The following is a 19,464-nucleotide window of genomic DNA, read 5'->3' on the forward strand; positions in this document are numbered from 1 at the left end:
TTTTGACATGGCAACCTTCTTATAGCCTAGGCCATCTTTACGTAGAGCAACAATTCTTTTTTTGAGATCCTCAGAGAGTTCTTTGCCATGAGGTGCCATGTTGAACTTCCAGTGACCAGTATGAGGGAGTGTGAGAGCGATGACACCAAATTTAACACACCTGCTCCCCATTCACACCTGAGACCTTGTAACACTAACAAGTCACATGACACCGGGGAGGGAAAATGGCTAATTGGGCCCAATTTGGACATTTTCACTTAGGGGTGTACTCACTTTTGTTGCCAGCGGTTTAGACATTAATGGCTGTGTGTTGAGTTATTTTGAGGGGACAGCAAATTTACACTGTTACACAAGCTGTACACTCACTACTTTACATTGTAGCAAAGTGTCATTTCTTCAGATTTGTTACATGAAAAGATATAATCAAATATCTACAAAAATGTGAGGGGTGTACTCACTTTTGTGAGATACTGTATCAAGACCTTTTCCGCAAAGTCATGCTGAATGATGGTATAAAATATCATTGTCAACAGCTATTTGTCCCTTTGTTCTTCTCACCTCTTCGCTTCTTTGCTCAGAAAAGTGCTCCTTGAGGTGAATCAGCAAATCTCAGGTTCCCACTATATAGTACATAAGGTCGGCTCCAAAGGAATAACAAGTGACAATGCAGTATTTCTACTCGTGTGAGAAATGCCTGAACACTCTGGGATGATCAAAGTTCTGGTTTCTATCCCATTTTGCAGTAACCAATCTTATCTGTTACCCCTAAACTATATTATTTAAAGAAAGTGGGTCATCTGCATTGGGTGCGAGGCACACCTAAACTGGAAAAGAGCTGACAAGGTTAACTGTGTGCGTTAAAGCAGAGTAAGCAAATTATGATCATCTCTGGCCTGCAGAACCACAGTGGTAGTTGCCCCCAAAAACCAATATTGTGCTGAGATTATTAGCTGCTTGCTTGAGTTGAGCTGAGCAGTAAGATAATTGGGTTATAAAAAGCCAGATATATTGTAAGTTATCTTCTTGACTCTGTCATGTCTATAAATCCTCACAATTTATTCGTTTGAATATAGCTTACATCGACTGAAAATCAGTCAGTTTAATTTCACTCATAAGCTGCTCAGAGTGTCTTATTTTTAGAGAGCTTTCGTTTTTCTCTAAAACCGTAACCAGGCTTCCGCTGCTCCAGATGGCAGTTGTATTAAACAATATGGTGTGTGATGCAAGCACAAAGCCCCACGTGCCCATACTACTGTATGTTCAGGCAACTTTGCTGGTCTTCCATGTACTAAACTAACAACCATAGCTGAAAAAGTGTATAATTCAATGCTATAAATGATCACCATGGATTAGCATGTACAGTGGTATATGTAATATCTCTCTTCTTCATTGTTTTCTGTTTCTGTTTCTCTCTCTTCCTTTTCTCTACCTACTGTCTTGGGTTTGTGGTAGCATGCTTTGCAACTGCAGGAAGTTCAGATCTGCATTTTGCTCATCGAGATGGAGAAAACAACCAAGGTAATTCTCCTTAATAATTACACAACGATTTAACATGCTCACTTTTATTCTCTCTTAGTGATTTTTACGCTCACTTTTTACTATTGAGAAACATTGTATAGAGGATAATTCTGTGATTAATATTTTTGAGAATATTTTATGGCAGGCTGTGCTGGTGGTTTGTCACTTTGGTTAACAGAGCATGCAGTTTGGAAATGTACTCATGTCATGTTTTGTGCAAAGATAGTTAACTGGTAACAAAAAAGTGAGGTGTCTGTTCATGTTAGGTAGCTATTTAAGTTAGTTAACTGTCTAGCTAAAGTGTTGGTGAGTTAGCAAACATAAATTGCTCTGACTAGTTTGGTCTTCGGGTGTATATGACTGCTTGTTACGGATTGTCGGGTGAAATATCGTGGTTTGGAAAAGTGTGTGAGTGCACATGGTCAAGGGTCAGAATACTTGTCAGATTCCAGTTAACCAGCAGATATTTAAGGTGTCATCTTTATTAGGAAGGAAGAATTTCAGAATAAAGCAGGGAAAGCCAAAGCAAAATAATAATAATAATAATAAAATAATAATAACCAAATAACCTAAAAGAGATAATAGTAGAATGAATGACTTTTAGTCAAGGGTATGATTGACTTTGAGTTTGAGAAAGGAGCTACACTGTACATTCATGTGAAAAAGTAAGTAAGCATATTTGGACAAGCAAACATTTGATCCTCTTTGAAACAGTGCCTATTAATGAAATTGAACTACATGAACAAATCCACAAGGAAAATTAGCATTTCGAATCATTTATTCAACAGAAATGTCAATAGATGTGATATTCTTCTGTTGGTAAAGTAAGTACACCCTTGGCCTCAGATGCTAGTATTGGCCCCTTTAGCAGAAGTAACTTCTTGTAGGCGTTTTGCAGAATTGTCCACCAGGCTTGCTGGAATTTTTTGAGCACTCTTCCATGCAATTTTCTTTCAGTTGCAAGATGTTTGAGGTTTTTCTTGCATGTTCTGCTAGTTTCACATCACCCAAAACATTTCAATGGGATTCAAATCCGGGCTTTGACTAGACCATTCATTTCATAACCCTCCATTTCTTCTTTTTGAGTCCTTGCTTGATGGATTTGTTAGTGTGCTTAGGATCATTATCCTGCTGAAAGGTACACTTTCGGTTCAACTTCAACTCTCGGGCAGATGGCCGCACATCTTCAAGCACTCTTTGATATGATGCAGAATTCATAGTTGAATTAATGAAAGCAAGCTGTCCAGTCCCTGAGGCAGCGAAGCAACCCCAAACCATAACATTTCCACCACCGTGCTTCACAGTATGAGGTGCTTCTCCTGAAAACCTGTCTTTGGTCTGCACCAAACATGTGGCCAAACATCTGTGGCCAAACATCTGTGGCCAAACATCTCTATCTTTAGATACATCTCTGATCTCTAACCAGAGATGTCCATTTCTCTAGGTTTGGGTGTGCTCTAATGTTGTTACCTTTTGTGCTGATCAAGTGATTTGTTGCAGTTACACTGAGCTACGAGTTTAGTAGGGACTCCTACCTTCTAGTCATATTTACTTTTCAAGTATACCTTCCATATCAGTGTACTTTGTAGGGCTACAATTACTGACTGTAGGTCTTATGTCCATATGCATTGTTTTTCCAGCTGCCCTCTACCCCATCCCTGAATGGAAAGGGATCTCCATGGGGCCACCACTGACCTGGAGGTGGTGAACTATTCTCAACACAGCAGTGACACTGACAGGATAGTGTGTGTGTGGCACTGGTACAAGTGTATCAAGCAGAGCAGCTTTTTAAACAGTCCTTACTAGGGATTTTACCAGATAACAAGTATTACAATTTCCCTTCACTGGAATTAAGGGGCCCGAACCTGTCCCAGCATGTTTATGCCCCTGTGCACAAAGTATTCTTCATGTAGACATGGTTTGCCAAAGCTGCTGAGGAAGAATTTTATTGGTCTACACGGAGCCCTGCCCTCAACCCTACTGAGCACCTTTGGGATGAACTGGCACACTGACAACACCCCAAGCATCTGCACCTGACATCAGTACCTGACCTCACAAATGTTCTTGTGGCTGAATGGGCAAATCCCTACAGATACAAAGGGGGACTAAATCTGGAACGGGATGTTCAACAAGCACATGTGGGTGTGACGGTCAGGTGTCCACAAACTATAATGTATATGAATAGTTGGTGCACTATTTGTTTTTTGGGGGTTTTTTCTTTCTTTTTTTCTTTTTTTTCCAAATATGGTTTACAGAGTATGGCAAATAATAATAATAATAATAATAATAATAATAATAAAATTTCAGGTTCCTTCTGCAGCACGCCCACCTCGGGTATAAATCCAGATATGAATATTTTGAGCACAAAACAGACACAGATACAGCTACTGTATCTTTTGTAGTGACTGACTGCTTTGTGACTAGTGTGTGTAATGCTTCTTATCACTAGCACTTAGTTTCACACTCTTAAATCTTATTCCAAATGTTGTCTTTATTACCTTATTACAGCAATTGTGGTCACCAACCCTGTTCCTGGAGAGCTACCTTCCTCAATACTTTAGCTCCAACCATAATCGTGCCCACCTGACCATCTAATCTGCCTTAAGAAGGTCAACTAAAATAGGTGTGTTAGAATTTGGTTGGAGATGAAACCTACAGGAAGGTAGATCTCAAGGATGAGGGTTGGTGACCACTGCCTTAGTACAGTACATCACTCTAGCCTCTGGGGGTCTAAGCTATAGTCCTGTTAGTTTCAGAATGCCAAAAGCCTGTGCATGATTCCCATAACCAAGTTGAGCAGTGATTATAGAAACCTCCCCAACGCTCTTGCAATGAAATTCATTAATATACAGACAGGTTACAAATTAATAATAAAAAAAACAACAACAGTGTCTCTGTTATGGTATAGGGGAATTTCTTTATTTTGTTCTTCAGACTGATCATCTATTTCCTATGATGAAACCTTTCTATCCTGATGCGAGTGGGCTTTTCCAGGATGACGTCCACATGGCACGAGGGCTCACCGAATGCTTTGATAGGAAGAACGGTTTTAATTGCTCTAGTACAGTTCCAGAGAATCTTTTAGCATCTGTGCCAAGGTGACCTAACACCTTACTAAGGCACTTTGTGTTGTTTTTATTTGTCTTGTGCATTTTGACTGCACTAAAGGTGTCTACATGCTTGGGATTTCTGTTTCTTCTGAGTATCACAAGATATGACCATGGTTATGACTCATTAAGAAAACAAGACAAGCATGCTGCCATCATATGTGGTTTACAAAAAAGGAAACAGGGCAGTGTATGAATACACAATCAATTTCATGCCAACTGAAAATTATAAGACATCACCAAAAATTTTACACCATCCTGGGCATCTGAGTGCTCACAAAAATGCATGTGCATGCTTGTAGTTTCTTTTCCTTTCATATATGAAAATGACTCAGCTAGAGAGAGATAGAGTTAGACAGAGAGAAACTGGCAGAGAGAGAGAGAGAGAAACCGAGAGAAGGAAGGGAAGGTGTAACAATGAGAGGGGGTGGGTGAGGGTGAAAAGGAAAAACCTGTCAGGCGAGTTTACGTTGCAGATGAATAATACTAAAATAAAAAAAAGAATGAGTGCAAGACAGGGGGAGAGGAAGTATACTGAACACCTGCTGTGATTTCCTTTCAAGGTATGTCTGTTTTCAATGTATCTTGAGGTCTAACTAAAGTGCTTGGTTGGTGGGTTGGTGTGTCATTCATGTGTCCAGTGTCCAGTGTATGTGTTTGTGTTTGTGTGTGTGTGTGTGTGGTGTGTGTGTGTGTGTGTGTGCATGTGTGTTTCCATGCTCCATGAGAGCAAGTGAATCTGTAATCCAACACTCACCTTTTCTCTCACTACACTACCTGGGTAAAGTCACACAGGTAATCTCACCGCTCTTTCTCTTCGCTCTGATCACCTACCAATCAATTACACATCTACGCCATTCCAAATCATCATTTGCTTTTTTCACAGCTCACTTTATTTTTCAGTCAATCGTGTTCATGTCATCTTTACCTGCTGGGGTGTTGGCTCCTTTGAATGCCTGCACCAAAACACACCTCATTTTATATTCTTGCCTCCCTTCCTGTCTGCTCCTACTGTATTTCTGCTTCAACGATACGAAACTCTGGACCTGTATTTTCTTAGCCGAGCATATAGGTATTTACTTTGTGACCACATTATAGTATTACTGAAAGGATCAAATTAGGAGCATTAGAAGTATGATGTACATTGTGTTCAAGTGAGTTCTTTATCATGCGTGGTTTATCAGCCTCACTCAACGGATGGATTCCGCCAGTATGTATGTAAATTAGAGTCTGTGTCTGTAAGGCTGTCTGATTTTTGTCTCATTCAGAGGTTTTAACTGCTTTGAATGATTACAGGTGCGTGACCAGCCTGTGCAGCTGTTTACTTGATTTCTACAACAAATCTGTAGTGTATTTTATAATCTGCTACAGTAAACTGTCCGGATTGTGGTCTGGTGTGTTTGACCTGTTATCTCCCTGCTGATCTGGTTTGGTTTAAGCTCAAGAGAGTGACGAAGAGCTAAAAGCATGTTGGTAGTGTAAACATAAACTGATACAATCATTCAGTGAACTTCAGGGTGTCATGTATATATACGTATTTGGAGTAGGTCTGTGAGGTGAAGCGTTGAGGTTTGTTATGACACTTCCATGAATTATACAATTTGCTCCCTGTCGTTAATAAAATTTTGGCTTTCTCTGTATCTTCACCTTCATTTCTCACTACAGACTCTAGATTACATTTGCTTTAAAACTGCCATGCTTTACGATATCTCATAATTGGATTTCTCATAATTACGTTTATCCTTATTACCTTATAGTTTGTACTATAAGGAAATGTAATATAATTATATCTATCTATTTTGTAGGACTTTGGATGGTAGGACAATCTGAAAAAAGTCAGTTGCAGAAAGAGGCAGAGAGCCACAAGAACAGCTAATGAAACCTGGAGAACACAACACGACATTCTGTGGAAGAAAAAGGAGCAAAGAAACATACTCAGGCTGAAGATTTTCCTGGACAGCTAACTTCCAACATATGGAGATATAAATAAGGGAGTACTAAGGAAGCTGGCTTTTTTAAATGGTCTGTATTTGCTGTTTACGGTTTGTACTTTGCTGGACATTTTATCACTTTTACCTGAACATTACGCCAGTGCTAAAAAGCCACACCTGCACCCTGACAAACAAATCTTTGTTTTGTTTATGGATTACTTAAAAAGAATGCCACGTCGACACTTGGAAACCCTTGATCACACTGTGCGGATTGAATTACATAGCTGACGACCTACCCACATTCGGTATGGACATTTACAAAACTATTTATGTGATAAAAATATGGAACTTGAGCATGAAACCAAGTACTAAAAAGAACTTCAAATATTTCCTCACAATCACACTGTAATGCATGTGTTGTTACTCACTGTAGAAAATGGATATCTCTGTTGGATCTACTCATGTGCCTGAATACTCTGCCTATCAATCAGAATCTGCCCCGAGAGATGGAAATCGAGAATCTTCAAAATGTTCTGAAGAGCAAAACCAAAGTCAGTCACACGCAGTCCCAGCACAGTCTGCTGCTAGGTTCAAAATCCGCTCTGCTAAGGAGAGACAGCAGTCGCTCACCAAAGCTAGTAGTTTTACGTCTACATGTGAGACACAAAAAGCAAGCAGAAGCGTCAGAGAGTGTAGAGAAGAGATGCCCAGAGTCCACACTCTTCCACCTCCATCTCCAGATACTGATATGATTGACAAAAGAAGACCAAAACTTCTGAATCAGCTCAGCTTCACAAAAAAAGCAGAAATGTCCATCAGCTCTGAAACGAGCAGTACCTCTCAACAGAAGCCAGATTGTGTTGAGAGTCCCAGCACTAAAGTGAGGGGAAGAACAGAGTGGAGACAAGCATATGTGGCCAACAGAAGTAAGAGCTTAGACTGGAGAGGATCAACAAATGAAGGAGGACAAAAGAATCAGATGGAAGTTATCAGAAATACTAAGGACCTTGAGGGGAGATCCATACAACGCTCTGAGAGTTTAGTGGCAAATGAAGCAGCCAATAGACCAAACTCTAATGAAATGGCCCGCCCATTAAAGAGAGTATCATTACAAATGCAACCATTCAAAGGAACTGGTCAAAGAAAGCAGGACAGCAATGGACTTATTGCCTCAGCAGTATCTGGAACTTCACCTGTAAGAACGGTGGCTCTTGCCCAGTCGTTCCCATCCAGACTAAAAGCAAGTCAAAGCCAGGACAGCACAGAGGGAAGAAAAGGTCCCTGGCATACTGTACATAGTGGTACCAAGCCAGATCAGGCAGAGCACCATCTCAGATCTCCAGTCACTGCATCGAAGGTCAATGAGATCACTGGGAACCACAGTGTAATGGGCAGAGATGGTCATAATGTATTAGAGGATAATAGTGAAGCAAGTTCAAGAGTTATCACCTCTGCCACTTTTTCCAGTGTCCATGATACTGATTCAAATTTAAATCGCAATAATCCCACTAACAGGTCATTGGATGAACCCCCATCCATTTCTTCTTTCAGTAAAATGAAGACAGTTTCATATAAACCAGAAAAGTGTGGTACCTTTCCAAAAACAACCTTCAAAAAGGAACAAATGAACTTTACTACCTTGCCAGACACTTCATTTGTTTTACCCAGTGGAAAAGATAACTTGGTTACAATGTTAACACGGTCTAAAGAGAAACCCCTTAGCCAAGATTCGATATCTTTGGTCACTAACAATAGCATGTACAACGAGAGAAGACTGACTGGGCACTCTACAGGACTAGGAACTCATTCTTTAGGCAGATCAAGAACCAGACATTTTACAGCTCCAATTTCATATTCAGCCTACGGGCTGAGCAATAGCAATAATATCCAAAAAAGCACTGTGAAAGAAATAGAGAGTCAAGTAGAAACAATGACTAGTAATTCAAAACAGACAAAAGGCATGGAGACAATTCCAGGAAAACAACCACATAGCTCACAGGAAGGAGTAATTCTGCAGACCAAACCTCAATCATCCCAAACTATGACAGCAGACAGTGAAAAACATCATCAAGAACATGGGGTTGGTTTGGAGTGCGGCTCCTCTGGAAATCCAAGCAAGAAGAGCGAGGCCTTGTTAGAGAATGTCCAAGAACCATCCTTGGTTTCAGTGCGAAACACAATTCACAAATTTGAGGCGCTTGCTCTGCAAAGCCAGAGTTCATCACGGATTCAGTATCCCAGAAGGGCTTTTTCAGTTACAGAAAAGCCAACAGTGGTGGCCAGTGTGACTAAGACATATTCACAAAGGTCATTAGGTATAAGGTTGGATAACTGGAATAGAGAATGCTTGAGAGAGAATCTTTTCAGTACGAGCGAAGTCAGCAATGAGCCACTGAATATGCATGATCTAAGTGGGCCTGTCCAGATCACAACACAAGATAAAGAAGGGTCAGCAGTGAAAACCCAAAGTAGAGGAACTAAAAGTCAGGAGCCTGGAGTTGTGCAGACTTTCAAACTACCGGATGAATCTCCATCTGACCAGAAGAATGAGGCTAAGTTTACTATGATGAATAAAGACACGGATGAGCCAGATTTCTCCAAAGGCAGTAATCCTAAATCTTTTCAAAAGCTTAAAAACATTAATTTAACTGAAGAAAAAGTTAGGAATTATGTCAGTTCTGCAATGTCCCACAACTTCCAGAAGCCGAATGGGATCACTAATGTATCCCGCTCTGATCTTAAGGACTTCTCTCCAAAATCAGAGAGCAAATCTTCATCTACCAAAGACAAAGCATTTCTAATGTCAGAAAGCACCCCTGTGTTACCACATTCAGATTCATCTACCGCAGTAAAGTCAACACTGTTAACAGGCAACAGTGCTTATTCTAAATCACCATCCAATCTCCTGAGTGACTCAGTAGTAATCCCTCCTATCCAAGTCTTCTCTTCAGCGTCAGGTGATCTCAGCAACACAATAAAAGATGAAAAAGTAGCTGCAAAAGTTATTAGGTGGATTATGCATAAAGGGGTTGATGATGAGAATGGCGAAGACGACGACGACGACGATGAAGACGACGAGGGAACAGAGAGAGGATATGACTCTGACTCAGGGGAATCATCAGTAACCATCACAAGCAACATGAGCAGTAGAAGTTTTTCTATGAGGTATGATGTTACAATTTGAGGACAATAACGAAGATAGTGTTTTTGCTTGCATCAGAGCTTTACAGTTTTCATATAGAGTCTTTGTGTTGCGAAAATGCTTGATAAAAACCTATCTATAGAAACTTATCACTAATCTAATCTAATTGAGATGTAAAATGTCAATAACTAGACCTGTGGTAAACAGCAATGGCAATGGATTTGCCAAATAATTATTATAATTGTGGTTTCTGTAAGATATCTGCCAACACTAAATGTCAAGTGCTACGATAGTATGCTAGCCGATGCATCTTGCCTTCCTATACAGGATAAATGTGGCCATTAGCTTAAACTAAACATAAATTTTCAGCTTACCATATATTAATAACTTACACTCTGTCAAAAATTTCTGCAGTAAATAAAGCATTCTGTTTTGTTTTGGTTTTTTTTTTGTGAAAATCACATACGATCCTCTTCTTGCTTTTTCCATTCCTCATGGTTAATTTCTTCTACTTTTCTTCTCCATCTCTCTTTAACAGCCTTGTTGAGCTGCGCAGTCTCGGTGGGCTGGAGGACGAGAACTGGATGTCCAAGCGTACATTGTCCATGAGCTCAGACGTTTCTGCCCTGTCCTCTGTGACACTGCTAGACATGGATGAGCTGGAGTGCTTATTGAATGATGTCAGGGGTTTGGATGATGATGATGCCTTAGAGGTACTACAAATCTTTTTAAGCTCCAAAAGATATTATTTGTGGCAGGTGGGGGTGGGGTTTAGCGGGTGTCTGTAGTAGGAGTATAAGGGAATGGCCAATTACCATCATACTCATGCTGTAGACTCGCGCTAAACCCCACCCCCACAATATATAACTGGCTGACAAGTTAAATAACAGCATAAAGTGAAAACATTAAATAGTAAGGTGTTGGCTCACGATGAGTTGTCAGAACAGCTTGAATGTGCCTTGGCATGGATTCTACAAGTCCCTGGAACTGTAATAGAAGAATGAACAGCATTCTTCCAAAAGATATTCCATCGGTTGGGGTTTGAATGATGGTGGTAGTTAAGCTGTCAAATATATCGCTCTGAAATCTCCCACAGTTCTTTAATTGGGTTGAGATCTAGTCATCGTGAAAGCCATATCATATGATTTACATTATTTTCATATTCATCAAACATATATATGTATAGGGACATGGATAGGGACATGGATATCCTGGAAAAGACCACTATAGAGACTAATGTTTCATTATAGGATGAAAGTAATCAGTCAAAGCATAACAGAGAAGATGGATTTTCCTTTAATTTGTCACCCAACTGTATTTGCTATGCATAAGTTTGCTAATAATAGGTTCTATAGGATGAATCTTTGGTATACTCATATACTTTGATATACATACACTCACCGAACACTTTATTGGGAACACGATACTAATACTGGGGAGTGCCTTACTTTGTTCTCAAAACAGCCTCAGTTCTGCGTGGCATGGATTCCACAAGATGTTGGAAACATTCCTTCGAGATTCTGGCCCATGGTGACATGATTACTCACGCAATTCGTGCAGATTTTTCAGGTGCACTTTCATGCTGCGAATCTCTTGTTCTACCACATCGCAAAGGTCTTCTATTGATTCAGATCCTGTGACTGGGAAGGTCACTGAAGAACATTGAACCCATTAGGGCCAATTGTGGCCATGAAGGGATGCACATGGTCAGCAGCAATACTCAAATAGGCTGTGGCATTGAAATGATGACTGATTGGTACTAATTGGTACGAACACAAGGTATGCCAAGAAAACAGTCCCCCCACCATTACACCACCTCCTCTGTTGACACAAGGCAGGTTGGGTCCATCGATTCATGTTGTTGGTGCCAAATTGTGACCCTATCACCTGTGTGTGCCTCAGCGGAAATCAAGATTCATCAGACCAGGCTACGTTTTTCCAATCTTCAGCTGTCCAGTTTTGGTGAGCCTGTGCCCACTGCAGCCTCAGTTTTCTGTTCTTGGCTGACAGAAGTGGAACCCGACATGGTCTTCTGCCGTTGTAGCCCGTGCACCTCAAGGTTCGACGTGTTGTGCATTCTGAGATGTTTTTCTGCTCACCACAATTGTACAGAGTGGTTATAAAAGTTACTGTACTGTATCTGTTACTTGAACCAGTCTGGCCATTTTCTGTTCACCTCTCTCATCAACAAGGCGTTTCGTCCAAAGAACTGCTGCTCATTGGATGTTTTTTTTCTTTATCGCACCATTCTGAGTAAACTCTAGAGACTGTTGTGTGTGAAAGTCTCAGGAGATCAGCATTTATTGAAATACTTAAACCAGCCCGTCTGACACCAACAACCATACAACGGTCAAAATCACTGAGATCACATTTGTTCCCCATTCTGATAGTTGCTGTGAACATTACCCGATGCTACTGGCCTGTATCTGTGTGATTTTATGCATTGCACTGCTGCTACATGATTGGCTGATTAGATAATTGCATGGATGAATAGGTGTAGATGTGTATGTGAGTGTATATTCTTTATTTATTGCAGGACTATGAGGATATGCATGTGGTTGTCCTACATAAGGAGGCAGGAATTGGACTTGGCTTCACTGTGGCTGGAGGAGTGGATCAAAATAAACCTATGACTGTGAGTGTTTATTACATGTGAGAAACATCTTAACCTGAGACATACGTCAGAAAATAACAAGATGATTCTTGTACTTTGATAAAAGTTCATTTGATCCTGAAAATAACTGAGGTATAGAATTTGAGCTATTTTCACACCCCTGCCAGAGGTCTCATAATTAAACACAGGAAATGTATTTATTTTTTGCACTGTGACTGTAAACGAGCACTCTCTCGCCTTTGTCAGGTTCACAGGGTGCTACGCAGTGGTATAGCAGCCCAGGAGGGCTCCATCCGTGTAGGTGACCAGGTGTTGTCTATTAATGGCACTGCTTTACATAACTCCACCCACAAGGAGGCGCTGAACACTATGAGAAAAGCAAGGGGGCGCCCCATGGCAGTGGTTGTCATCAGACGAGGTGATGTCACTGAAACATGCTATAGCACCAAAGACAGTCCACAGAAAGCAGCTGCGAACCCAGGTGTGTTGCAATACATACAGTATATATTTAAATAATAATAGGATTGTTCTCCTGCACTTTGAGACAAGGAAGTTTCTGATAAGCCGGTGTGAAAATATGAAAACAGTTCATATCAGATAATATTACTTAACAATTCTTACTTTTGGGACATGCGTGATTAACAGTTTTGGATAGATTACTGTAAAAATGCAATCCAGTTCTGATTATATACATATAATACAGGATCAAAGATCAGTGTTATATAGTGCTGTGAAAAAGTATTTATCCAATATCTTCTGTTTTTGGGTATGTCATACTAAATGGTTTCAGAAATGAAAACAAAATCTACCTGAGTAATCTGAGTAAACACAAAATACAGTTTTTAAATGATAATATTATTTACTGAAACAAAAAGGTTATCCAATACCAATTGGGCCTGTGTGAAAATGTATTTGCTCCCATAGTTACTAATTCCCCAAATCTATGAAACTGCATTCATAATGGGGTTCAGCTGGACTAGACACAACCAGGCCTGATTACTGCAAACCCTGTTCGATCAAATCAACACTTAAATAGAACTTTTTCAGCAGTTGGTTAAAAGGTCTTACCCACTAACACATTATGTCAACGTTGAAAGAAATTCTAGAAATGATGGGATGCCATGGGATGATAGGATGAAGCTCTCATGCCACACGCCAACGAACCACAGTGAGAACCATTATCTCCAAATAGAAAAACTCAACACAGTACTGAATTTTCCCAGAAGTGGCCGACCTTCCAAAATTCCTCCAAGAGCACAGCAACTACTCATCCAGCAAGTCACAAAAGAGCCAAGGACTACATTAAAGGACCTACAGGCCTCTCTTGCAGCAATAAAACCACTGAGCCAGTGGTTTTTGAAAACCACTGCTAACCCAGAGGAACATTAATTCTTGTCTGAATTTTGCCAAAACACACCTTGATGATCCTCAAACCTTTTGGGAGAATGTTCTGTGGATTGTTGAGTCAAAAGTGGAACTGTTTGGAAGACAGGGGTCCCGTTACATCTGGCGCAAACCAAACACTGAATCCCACAAAAAGAACATCATACCTACGGTCAAGCATGGTGGTGGAGTGTGATGGTGTGGGGATGCTTTGCTGCTTCGGGGCCTGGGCAACTTGCAATAATTGATGGAAACATGAATTCTGCTCTCTACCAGAAAATCCTAAAGGAGAATGTCCAGTCTTCAGTCCGTAAATTGAAACTCAAACGCAACTGCATTATGCAGCAAGACAATGATCCAATGCATAGGAATAAATCCGAATCCTAGAAGTAAGTGAAAGACTGATCTCCAGTTATCGGAAGCATTTGGTTGCAGTTATTGCTGCTAAAGGTGGCACAACCAGATGTTAAATGTAAGGGGGCCATTAGTTTTTCACACTGATGAGAGGTGTTGGATAGCTTTTTTTTTTTCTTCAGTTAAAAAAAAACTGTTTTCTGTGTTTACTCAGGTTGCCTTTATTTTATGTTGTATTTCGTTGGAGTATCTGAAACAATTTAGTATGAGATATATACAAAAACAGAAAAAATACTTTTTCACAGCACTGTACTTTAAACTTGTAATTTCTGGTTTATTTAGTTTCATCATACTTCTGTATGAAGAAAACCACATGTAATTTGTGTCTTCAAATGTGACTATTATTATTACCATTATTATTTTACTATTAGTATACAATTATTATTATTTGTGTGTGTGTGTGTGTGTGTGTGTGTGTGTGTGTGTGTGTGTGTATAGGAGGATAAAAATATATGATAGTTTTGACCTTGTAGGGATATTTAGCTGTCTTTTTTGGTGTACGCATGAAGGGAAAGTCAATGGAAGGTCCTCATAAGGATAAGACAAACATATGTTTCTTCAACAGGTAGCAGAGTGCGAGTGACTTTAAATAAGTCCAGCTCTGATCTGGGCTTCAGTCTGGAGGGAGGAGTGGGCTCCATCTTAGGAGACAAACCCCTCACTGTTCAGAGGCTCTTTCAGGGTAAGAACCCACTTTTATCACTTTTATGACATAAAAGTACAAATCAGTCGCCCTTATCCAGAGCGACTTACATTTATCTCATTTATACATCTGAGCAGTTGAGAATTAAGGGCCTCGCTCAAGAGCCCAAAAGTGGCAGCTTGGCAGTGCTGGGATTTGAACTCACAACTTTCCGATCAGCACATAAAGCACTGAACATAAAGCAATTCATAAGTTCATAGTATAATCAGATTAAGATAACAGTCATAAAGTAGTCATAAACCAAAAATAACTGAAGACATATGTACCAGGAAGACTGAATAACATGAACATGTGTAAAGATTTTTAATTATGCATGCCACTTTCCATATTTCATGGCTTATGTTTAGTGGCTGCATTTGTGTGATAACTGCGAAGACATTTCGTCCTGTATCTCACTCAAACAGTTTCATGAATTATTAAAAAAAAAATCTCTATCATTTAAACACACTGATTCTGAATTAATTTGAATAAATAACATGATATTCACCTGTAGATATATACATTGGCTTGTAATCACCAGGGAAAAGATGTTAAGATATGCAGTTCTAAAGCATCTCATGGTGTTACTCAGGTGGACCAGTTGGAAAGGTTTTCCCGGGAGATGAACTGTTGGAGATTGAAGGTCAGCGTTTGGAGGGTTTGAGACGGCTCGAGGTCTGGCACCTGATCAAGAGGTTGCCCCCTGGCCCTGTGGAGGTCTTACTGCAACGTCCTCACCAGTTATACTGACAGCATCTCCTTTGTCACCACTTCAAATATAGACTTAAGTGCTGTATTCAGAGTTGAGTTAAGTGTGCAGAGTTATGAGTTAATAACAGAATTGCACACACTAGTATTCAGACCTCAGAATTACCTTCAGACTTAAGTGCTACTCGGACAGTGAGTGAGCATGGTTGCCAAAAACAAAGGCATGTCAAAGTTGTTCACGATTCTGACCTTAAATGTAAGTGAATTTTTGTTGCAAGATATCCAGTGAAGAGTTCTATTATAACCCACACCATAGTGTGCTGTCTGATGTAACCACTATATTTTTGACAGTAACGTTTGAGCTAATGTAAATACACACGAAAAGATGCTGAACTGCAGGCAGTTTCAACAGTAAGCACCTGCATAGCAGAAGTGTGAATATGTATAATGTTCTGTGTAAATATTGACATAACTTTCGAGTTTCTGAAGTTGCTACACACAGCCCTACGAGAAGAAAATATATTAGCTCTATAACAAGTTTGTATTAAGCTTGTTATACAATTACCGATTGGTTTCTGACTAATCTTTCAGTCCTATGTGTATCGAATGCACTGTTCCTAAAAGGATTAAGTAATTTTGGAATATTAAAAATGTAATCATATTTCTATATACACATACAATGGCAAGATGGCATGTGTTCAGAGGATTACAATATATATATAGCATACAGTACATCATTTTTAAAATAACTACAGTGGGTATAAAAAGTCGACACACCCCTGTTAAAATGGCAGGTTTGTGTGACGTAAAACGATAAACATTCTCAGAACCTATTCTACCTAAAATTTAGAACCTATTCTAAATTTTAACCTAAAACAATAAGAATCATTTTAGGGGGAAAACCATAAAAATAAAAAAAACTTCCAATGCCCAGCTTGCATAAGTGTGTACACCCTTTTATAATTGGGAACGTGGCAGTGTTCTGAATGAACCAATCCTATTCAAACTCATGTTAAATACTAATTAGTATACACCTGCCATCAGTTAAAGTGACTGATTAACCCCAAATAAAGTACAGCTGTTCCTGTAAGATTTTCCTGACATCTTTTTGGTAACTTCCAACTGGAAAAGCCATGGGCCACAAAGAGATCAAAGCAGGTACTGGATCTCATTGTTGAAAAATTTCAATCAGGAAAAGGTTAGAAAACAATTTCCAAGGCATTAGATACATTATGGAACACTGTAAAGACAATAATCAACAAGTGGAGAAAACATGACATGACAGTGACACTATTAAGAACAGGACGTCCCTGATGAGAAGATCAGGAGAAAACTGGTCATGGAGGTTGCCAAGAGACCTACAGCGACATTAAAAGAATTGCAGCAGTTTCTGGAAAGTACTGGTTGCTCCCTACATGTGACAACAATCTCCTGACTTCTTCATATCTCTGGACTTTTTTAACCAAAAAATAAATAAAAAATACATAAAATCTCCCAAAATCATGTGGAATAATGTGTTATGGTCTAATGAGACCAAAGTTGAACTTTTTGCCACAATACCAAAATATATGTTTGGCACAAAAAACAACAACAACAACAAAAATAGAACACCATCCCCACGGGGAAGCATGGTGGTGGCAGCATCATACTTTAGAGCTGTTTTTCTTCAGCTGAAACTGGGGCTTTAATCAGGGTGGAGGGAATAATGAATAGCTCCAAATACAAATTTAAGACTTCTGCTACAACACTTAAGATGAAGAAGAATTTCACTTTTCGGCACGACAAGGAACCAAAGGAAATCTCCAGATCAACACACGAATGGCTTCACTAAAACAAGTTCAAGGTTTTGGAATGGCCCGGCTAGAATCCAGATCTAAATCTAATCTAAATCTGTGTGGTGACATGAAGAGGTCTGTGCACAGGAGATGCCCAGCCAATCTGACAGAATTAGAATGCTTTTACAAGGAAGAACTCAAGATGTTCCAAACTGATTGACTCTTACCCAAAAAGATTGAATGCTGTGATAAAATCTAAAGGTACTCTGACTAAGTATTAGTTTTTGGGCGTGTACACAGGTTATTGTACATTTTTTATTTTTTCCCCCTTATTGTTTTTCACTTTAATTAATAGGTTCAAATTTCACAAAAAGGTAGAAAAGGTTCTGACATGATTTATTTTGGTTTCTTTTTTTTTTTATTTTTACATCACAAAAATCTGACATTTTAACAGGGTTGTGTAGACTTTTTATATCCACTGTAAGTCCTAGTTTACAGTGTGGCCTAGGTCTTATGTCTTATATTATGCTTATAAAACGCTTATATTTAACATTCTTATTAAATATTAAACTTAAATTGTCCTTTATATAATGACTATCATATCTGTTATATGACAGGCTGTTTTGATCTCATAATGAGAATTAATAAATAACTATATTGCACTGCAATGTTCTTGGAAGCATTTTACAGCAGACAATTGCTAATACAGATTACTATACAATCCCCTTTGATCAGAATTTCGGCTGTCGTTTCCTCATATTTACATCAAGATCTACATCTAAACAGCTTAAAACATGGCACGTTTGGTAGCAGACCACCCAATTTTTAGGTGAGGAAAAGTATAGGAACAGATAGTCTTAATGTAAGTTAAAGTAAATAACACTTAATATTTGGTCACATATCCCTTGCTTGCAATAACTGCATCAAACCGGTGATCCACTGACATCACCAGACTGTTGCTTTTTTATTTTGTATTGCTTTTCCAGGCTTTTACAGAGGACTGTATGTCTCAGTGGATATCAGCAGTGCTGCATAAAATATACAATAGTTTAAAATTGTATTAAAATTAAAGATACTTTGATTCTAGTTCATCCCTAGATCTCTCTAAAGCTGCTGGTGCTTCCATACTTCCATTCCTCACTTCCATTCAGCCGCCTTAAAAGTTTCCACGTTTTGTTCTGTTACAACCTGGAATTCAAAAGGACTTAATTGTTTTTTTTTGTTGTTTTAACCTAACATTCAAAGGTGCAAAATATTTTTTATTGTGACACAAAGGTTACTTAAACAAAAAAGCAGACATTTGTTGATTTCATAAGTATTGACGACTATGGGGCAGTACTTGGTAGAACCTACTTTTACAATTGCAGTTGCAAGTCTTCTGGCATATGTCTCTCCCAGATTGGTGGGAGATCGTTATGAACAGCAATTTTGAAGTCTTGCTACAGATTCTTAGATGGATATGGATTGAGGTCTGGGGCAGTGTTGCCAACACTTATAAATAAGCAACTACAACTTCAAAAACAAGCCCAATATAATTATAGCCTATTACGGCCTCAGCAACATCTTAAACTGAAACCACTTGGAGTTTGAAAAGCAAGAACACAATTTATTTAACAAAAAATCATCAAACTGCAACTGATCACCTGCGAACAAGCAACCATATTTTTTAAAACAAGCCCAAAAAATGAAACCCACGACCAGTGTTGTTTTTTTTTTTCAAGCAACGTCAAAAAAAAAAAGGAGCCGAAAGTCACATATTATAAGCGGACTTGGCAACTCTGGTCTGGGGCATTCTAATTCAGGTTCTTTGTTTTGAACCACTTCAGGGTAGCTTTGGCAGTAAGGCAGGGCTTTGTACATACAAAGGTAAATGTAAGGAAATGCTTTGAGACTGACATTGAAGGCGGAATATCTTTATATTGACAGGTTACCAACATATGCTAATGGTCCCCTAAACCCTAAAAGTCAATTTGCTGAGATGGAATAAAGCATTTTTGTCGAAAATGGAACTTTACTGGGGAATAAAATACATGCACTGTATTTGTGTAAACGTCATGTGTCAGTTTGGTGGACTACAAATTTTAAAATGACTATTTTATAGATGTATAAACCTGAGCCATATAGTTCAGTTGAAGTTGGTTCCCAATGACTCAAAAACATTACAGTAATAAATAATCATTTTATCCATAG

At 39.1% G+C, this 19,464-nt stretch overlaps 1 protein-coding gene across 6 annotated transcripts; it reads left to right on the forward strand.

The window, feature by feature from the left end:
• Positions 1-954: 954 nt before the first annotated feature.
• Positions 955-15,738, forward strand: si:dkey-92i15.4 (uncharacterized). 6 transcript variants are annotated; one of them, XM_053624109.1, is made up of 8 exons: positions 955-1,518; positions 3,159-3,656; positions 6,431-9,721; positions 10,237-10,411; positions 12,235-12,333; positions 12,559-12,793; positions 14,675-14,791; positions 15,384-15,738. In XM_053624109.1, the coding sequence occupies exons 3-8, from the start codon at positions 6,993-6,995 to the stop codon at positions 15,539-15,541; spliced, it is 3,513 nt and encodes a 1,170-aa protein (XP_053480084.1). In that variant the 5' UTR covers positions 955-1,518; positions 3,159-3,656; positions 6,431-6,992; the 3' UTR covers positions 15,542-15,738. The 6 variants fall into 6 exon arrangements, with proteins under 6 accessions (XP_053480084.1, XP_053480076.1, XP_053480068.1 ...); XM_053624093.1 differs by lacking the exons at positions 955-1,518; positions 3,159-3,656 and adding an exon at positions 5,095-5,188 and having other exon boundaries at positions 6,431-6,861; positions 6,990-9,721; XM_053624133.1 differs by lacking the exons at positions 955-1,518; positions 3,159-3,656 and adding an exon at positions 5,095-5,188 and having other exon boundaries at positions 6,431-6,647; positions 6,784-9,721.
• The last annotated feature ends 3,726 nt before the right edge of the window (positions 15,739-19,464 follow it).

This window comes from Ictalurus furcatus, chromosome 1, assembly GCF_023375685.1.
Source record: "Ictalurus furcatus strain D&B chromosome 1, Billie_1.0, whole genome shotgun sequence".
In the NCBI taxonomy this organism is placed as follows: domain Eukaryota; kingdom Metazoa; phylum Chordata; class Actinopteri; order Siluriformes; family Ictaluridae; genus Ictalurus; species Ictalurus furcatus.